The sequence below is a fragment of the Tasmannia lanceolata genome, unplaced genomic scaffold (genome assembly GCF_043159265.1).
Source record: "Tasmannia lanceolata isolate RefF3 unplaced genomic scaffold, GAP_Taslan_0.1 ptg000011l, whole genome shotgun sequence".
NCBI lineage: Eukaryota > Viridiplantae > Streptophyta > Magnoliopsida > Canellales > Winteraceae > Tasmannia > Tasmannia lanceolata.
In genome coordinates, this window is record NW_027518688.1 from 12114573 (window position 1) to 12121455 (window position 6883).

At 35.4% G+C, this 6883-nt stretch overlaps 1 protein-coding gene across 1 annotated transcript; it reads left to right on the top strand.

Moving 5' to 3' along the window:
* Nucleotides 1-229: 229 nt before the first annotated feature.
* On the top strand, nucleotides 230-5673 carry LOC143886153 (cytokinin riboside 5'-monophosphate phosphoribohydrolase LOG3-like). Its single transcript, XM_077390107.1, has 7 exons — nucleotides 230-480; nucleotides 1542-1639; nucleotides 2009-2039; nucleotides 2335-2434; nucleotides 3246-3316; nucleotides 3428-3571; nucleotides 5441-5673. Exons 1-7 carry the CDS (start codon nucleotides 364-366, stop codon nucleotides 5531-5533), a joined length of 654 nt encoding a protein of 217 aa, XP_077246222.1. The 5' UTR covers nucleotides 230-363; the 3' UTR covers nucleotides 5534-5673.
* Nucleotides 5674-6883: the final 1210 nt, after the last annotated feature.

Genomic DNA, 6883 nt, shown 5'->3' on the forward strand with positions numbered 1-6883 from the left:
TGCATGAGAGCAGCAACACAGGCTCTTTTCAGTAGATTTTGTCTTATTCACTATATTCATCTTAGGGGGCTAAATGCCTTTTTGACAGAGTCCCTAGCAAAAATTCCTATTAAAGGAAAGGAGTGCCAATATCATTTATTTTCTCTATTACTTGGAAAGATAATGTCTCCACTGAAGAGAAATTATCTCAAGTAAAGTTGAATCTCATAACTTTTTCCCATTTAAAAGGCCAAGCTCACCAGGCATTTGGTTGTCGGGCATTCTCTAGTCAAAGCAGAGAGAGAGAGAGAGAGAGAGAGAGAGAGAGAGAGAGAGAGAGACCTTTGTTTCCAATTTAGAGGTTGGAACCTTTTTTTTCCACAAATGGAAACCCAAAGGCAACAGAAATCAAGATTCAAAAGGGTATGTGTTTTCTGTGGGAGCAGCCCTGGGAAGAAAAGCAGCTATCAGATTGCAGCTATTCAACTCGGCAATGAACTGGTGTAGTAATTAAACCCCATTTTCTCATTTCAAATTTCATACAAGAATTCAAACGAAAAGAGGGGAAAAAAGATTAAGGATAGAGTGGACATACAAGAGTTTAACACCACCCACCATTTTCATTTTAGATTTGTTTTGTTTGTTTTTATGTTGAATGATTGTAACCAATCTTTTGAAAGAAACCCCTGTTTTAAATTCAAGTAGCTTTATGAGAAAATTGATTAAAGCCCACAAATTCTTATACTTGTTTTCCAATTTCTATGTTTGCTAGTATGTGGAGTGGATGAATTGGTGGTGTTCTGAACAGAACCCAACGAAACCCATGTTTCAAATTTCAGTAGTTTCATTAGAAAATTAATGAACACCCCAATTGAACTCCTGTTTAAAATTCAAGTAGTTTCATTGGAAAATTGATGAAGACCCACAAATATTTGTACTTCTTTTCAAATTTCTATGTTTGCTAGTATGTTGAGTAGAGGAATTGTTGGTTTTCTGAACAGAACCTAATTTCTTTAATCCATTACCTAATCAGAAGTTTTAAGGCAAAAGAATAACATCAAAATATCCCCTGGCCTTGTTTGCAAGAAAAACTTTTCTGATGGAAACATTTTTCCCGAGAAATTTTTATTATTTCCATGATTTGGAGTGAAATTATTTTACTATGGTCAATTTGGAGGGATACTATCCTAAATTGAAGGTCTCTCCAAGTCAAAATTGATTAGGGCTAGTTCAAGTTATCTCTTTTCATTTAGGAAATTTTAGAAATATTTTCCTTTCTAAACTTTTTCAGAAAGTTCCTTGAACCCAAACAGGGCCTAAATTTCTATTTGTGACTTTTTCTTTCTGGGTTAGTCACAGTTCAATTTGTTCATAATAAATAACAAAACCAATTTTCCTAGTCCACCAATTGCATCAGAAAACCCAACAACCAATAGCATGGAAAAAAAACAAACCACTGTTTTTTTTTTTATCATGGTTACTGTGTTTGACAGTAAAAAACATTACCCTGGGTACTTTGTTTTACAGTAAATTTGATGTTTTTTCTGTTGAATAAATTGTAGGTGGAAAGGAACATCGACCTGGTCTATGGAGGAGGTAGTGTTGGGCTGATGGGTCATGTTTCACAAGCTGTTTATGATGGTGGTCGCCATGTATTAGGGTAGGATATTTTTTTATAGGGGAGTGCTATTTTGCCCCCTCTGATGGCTATTCCCCCCCTTCCTGCTCCCCCCGCTTAACAGTTTTCGTTGACTTTTATGCTTTGGAGTTAACGGTTGCTTCTCCATGCTTCTCCAACCCTTCATAAAAGTTAACGAAAACTGTTAAAGGGGGAAAATAGCCACAGGCGGGGGGGGGGGGGGGGGGGGGGGGGGGGGGTTGGTTTCGGGGGTGGAATATCACTGCGCTTTTTTATATCATCAATTTTTTTTCCTTTTCATCTTATCTGGCATTTAAATATAAAAAGCATCAAAGATTCAAACCCTTTTGAAATTTGAGATAATTTCTCTTCCCTTTTCTTGTATTGCAGTATTATTCCCAAGACCCTCATGCCCAGAGAGGTAAATTACTGTTTATGGAAATTACTAGCAGTGTTCTGTTCTATATTATTTAAAGGGGAATGATATCAGCACAACCATGTTTTAATAATTGCACAAAACTAGCTTGTCTTTTCTTTTTTTAAATTGTCATGTGAGAGCTTTTTGGGAACTGTAATAGCCTTTCACAGCACTTTAAATACTAAAAGACAAGATGGGTTAGTGAAAATATCAAAAGATAATTGTGTTGATATTATTTCCCTATTTAAATTGAGGAAATTAAATTTTTACTAATTTATTTTATTTGGGTTTTTTTCAGATAACTGGAGAAACTGTAGGAGAGGTAAGAGCTGTATCGGGTATGCACCAAAGAAAAGCGGAAATGGCTCGACAAGCCGATGCTTTCATTGCATTGCCGGGTAGATATTCGGCCGATAAGTTATATTATGTAATATTGGAAAAGCAAATTGATATTGACACCAACTTGTTCAATTACTAAAGCCATAGATACAAAATTCTCTGATTGATTTTTTCTTTAAAAGAACCTCAATTTTTTAATAACCCAATTTAAACTTTTGAAATCCCTAAGGCCTTGTCTGGATTCCAGGACTAATATTTCTAACCGAAACTTTTTTATCAAGAATTTTTTCTTTCTTTCCACGGCTTTTAGCTAGGTAAATGATATGATTATGGTTAATTTAGAGGGATATTATAATAAATGCAAGGTCCTACTATTAAAAGTTGCTTGGATTGGTTCAAGTTGCATGTCAAACAAATAGGAAATTCTAAAAATATTTTTCTTTCTAAACTTTTCCAAACAATTCCTGCACTTGAAACGGGGCGTAAGGGCGAAAAAAAAATTCTCATTTTTTTGAGTTCTCATATTTTTGAATTAAATGCGAATCGTCCACAAAAAAGTCACACAAAACTTTCATATGCGAATTTTCCAAATTAAACCCCAATTCGTCAATTTCTCACATACTATTTGTAAATTGCGCAAAAAAATCATAATTGATAATGAAATCGCATTCTAATCTTCCAAACACATGCAATTCAACATCGTTAACTGGTTTTGTTATCTTATCTAGTGAAAAAACATACTTTATTTTTAAAAAAATTTATCAAAATAAATTTCGAACTTTGTAACTATGAAAAAACAAGTGGGTGGAAATATCAGCTCCCACGTTAAAATTTGATGATATTTATTAATTTTTGGAGATGAAAAATCAGGTGGTTATGGAACACTGGAAGAGCTACTTGAAGTGATCACATGGGCCCAGCTGGGGATCCATGAAAAACCGGTAGAAATTAAAATTTTGTAAGAGTATTAAATAATTTTTTCTACACATTTGGTTTCAATAAATTAAGAGACACTGATATAAAATAATATATATATATATATTTTTTGGCAGGTGGGTTTGTTGAATGTTGATGGTTACTACAACTGCCTTTTATCTTTCATCGATAAAGCTGTGGATGAAGGATTCATTACACCTTCTGCCCGTCTCATTATCGTCTCTTCCCAAAATGCCCACGAATTAATGCGGAAGCTCGAGGTGTATACATAAATACTTTGGTTTTTTTTTGAGTTTTTAGATGTTGTAAGCCCTTATAATCCCGTATTTTTTTCAAAAAGTACTGTCCGTACTGCATCACAGGATGATCCAAACCGTCCATGTGATAACACAATGTAATTAGGATGTGCCCCAAAAATCATTTCCATAGGATGATCGTAGCACTCCAATCTATAAAGTTTTCCATAATATGCAGTTCCTCTATAGATCGGAGGGCTAAGATCATACCATAGAAATGTTTTTTTGGGCACAACCTATTTATATTGTGTTCTATCACATGAACGGTTTGGACTATCTCATAGTACGGTCCGTACCGTACTTTTTGAAAAATACTGGACTATAAGAGCTTACACCATTTAAAATCTTGCTTTATTATACCTTTTTTTTCCTGAAATGCCCCCACTCTAGTTTGTAAATATGCATTTTAATATCAGCACTACCTGATACACTATCTAGGAAACACTCACTTGTTTAGATACGAACACTAATAAACTATAGAAACACTTGTTTTAATAAGAACACTGATTCACTATCTACTGAGCTCTCCCTTGTTTTGATAAGAAACCGGTCCTAACCCGCTTTGTTTTGGATTTTGAGAACGGATTGTGAGTCCAAAACTGATTATTGGATGCAAAATTAAGGGTGATGATATTCTCCATTGTTAACGTGATTTGACATAAAAAAGGTTTAAAGTTGCCCACTGTTCACGTTATACGGGGAGCAAATGCGTACTACAGAGGGGGTGAAAATATTATCTCCCATAAATGTAAATTTAATTCCAATGATCAATATTGGACTTACAATTGGATCTCAAAATCAAAACAAAGAAGACCTTATTTTGGGGGAAATGATAAATGCGCCCATTTTCATCACTTGGGACACCCAGCAACAGTGTATCAATGACTGCAGAGGGGCTGATGTACTTCACGTCAGAAGTATTCAACGTATTTGATTGCCACGTACATTGCATTTGGGTGTCCTGTGTGATGAAATGAGGCGCATTTATCATTTCCCTATTTTGGATTCAAAATCAAGGGAAATGATATCTGTGCCAAGTGTTTCAATAAACATGCGCTTCACTTGTTTGTCGTGTAGTGTTTAAAGGGTTTAAAGAGCTTTTTGAGAACCGTAATATCCCCTAAAATCCCTTTAAATACTACACGACAAATAAGTGGAGCGCTTGTTTATCGAAACACCTTGGCGTAGATATCATTTCCCAAAATCAATTATCGAAATCCGAAATGAACAAAGCCTAACTATTTATTTATGTGTTGATAGACATCTAGCACCATAAGGGTGTCGGTTAGCAATGTCCCAATGCGATTCTTCCTAGCAACTCTCTTTAGATAATGAAACTCCCATATTTAAACTTCTGTGGATGAATGTCTGGCTCTTTTGCGAGTTGCAACAAAATATCTGAGGGACTGTCATTATCAAAACAAGAGACTATACGGATTACATCTAGTTATTACTAAACCATCCCATGACCCTGAAATGGCCCCATGCATTAGCAATGAAAGGGTGCAGTTACCAAAATCATGGGGGATTGAATATCATTTTTCTAATGGGAATGATATCCACATACAGATAAGAGAAACTTATAAAGAAAGGTGTGCCAATATCAAAATTCCGATGACAAATTTCACCCCTAATCGGCTAATCAACATGTAGGGGTGCAATCCAAGGGACAAAACAGTCAACTAAGACTCCATCAGCCTATTTAATTTCTATAATCTGCATAAGAGGACCAATTGACTATTTTGCCGCGGTATCCCCAAATGGGTTTCAACTTTTAAACCACAAGGTTTCGGGGGCAAATTCGTAATTTTCATTTTTTTCCCTCTCGTGCAGGAATACGTGCCAGTGCATGACGGGGTGGGTCCCGAATTAAGCTGGCAAGTGGAGCAGTTAGGTTACTCAACCAAGTCAGAGATTTCCCGTTGACCCAACCGTATATATACTACCATGACTGTATCTTATACGTATGTTTATACGATTGTATAGATCTCATGTATACAATGCTTGTAGTTTTTTTGTGAAATTCGTGGCTGTGTTTCATTTGATTAATTTATTGGTTTATTTTTTATAATTGACACCGAAACAATAGTCTTAGGAGGCGTTTTCTTGTGTCGGTGTTGACTGGAATGCAAAAATGTTATCTGATACGGTGTTTTTTGCAAAAAGAACAAAGAAATAAAGGAGCAGCAAAATATCACTGCCCTAAAAATAAGGACAGTTGTCTAGGGTATAAATTCCCACCCTTAAGAAGTTGCCACGTTACAAAGGTGTTGTTTGCTCAAGAGTCTTTCCCCTAGTTTTTTTTTTTAAAAGAGGGACCGAAAATTCAAGGTGTTAATGAGCCACGTGTTCCTAGAAGATAAGTAAAATTTTTAAAAGAGGAACCAATGTCTCTGGGACCTCCAAATATTGTGTCCGACGAGAGCCTTATACAAAACAAATCACTTTAGAAGAGCCCTCTTCTTCTAGAGGGGATTTAAAAAAATATCCTTGTTACTGTGTTTCCTATTTCTGCTCGTGAGAATACTGAGGAAAAGAATTTTCTTTCATTAAGATGAAACAACTTGTCAATGACTCTAGTAAACCAAAGTCATCTGCTATAGGAAAAAGTTATAACAAATGTTGGTGGATTTTAGACTGATTTTTTTTGGGTGATTATAAATTCGCACCCGGCATCCCGCACCCCTGTAGGATAATTCGCACCCCTTTAAACGTTAAAAAGTGTTAAAATCTGCCACATAGTCTCCTTTAAAGGGGTGCGAATTTATCATACCCTTTTTTTGATGGGTAGACTAATTTTCATTGGGTATACTCTCCTTGACACCTTATTGGACGGGCGGGGAGATACTGGTCACAATGTTGGGCTACCGTCGCACGTCGGTCAAGTTGCTAAGAAGTTATATGTAGATATCTAGGGCCTCTTTGGATACCATCAAAATCCAACTTTACCCCAAACATAAAAGGCTTTCCTATTTTGGTTTTTCAACTGAAACCGTGAGAAATAAAGTAAATTCGCAACAATCTTCACCTTAGCTTGTTTCGTAGCCACCTAAATTTTTTAAGTTAATCTTATTTTTAAATAGGAAATTATAGCCACTTTGAAAGTAGTTAATTATAAATCTATTAATAAACATTTCTTTTTTGCATATAGAATTATCTAATTAAATATGAATATATGCATAGAGGATTCTGTGTAAATATTTTTAGGGGCATCTAAAGAGGCCCGCCCTTATAAATTAGCCACTAAAATAGGGGCATTTTAGTTATTACATATAT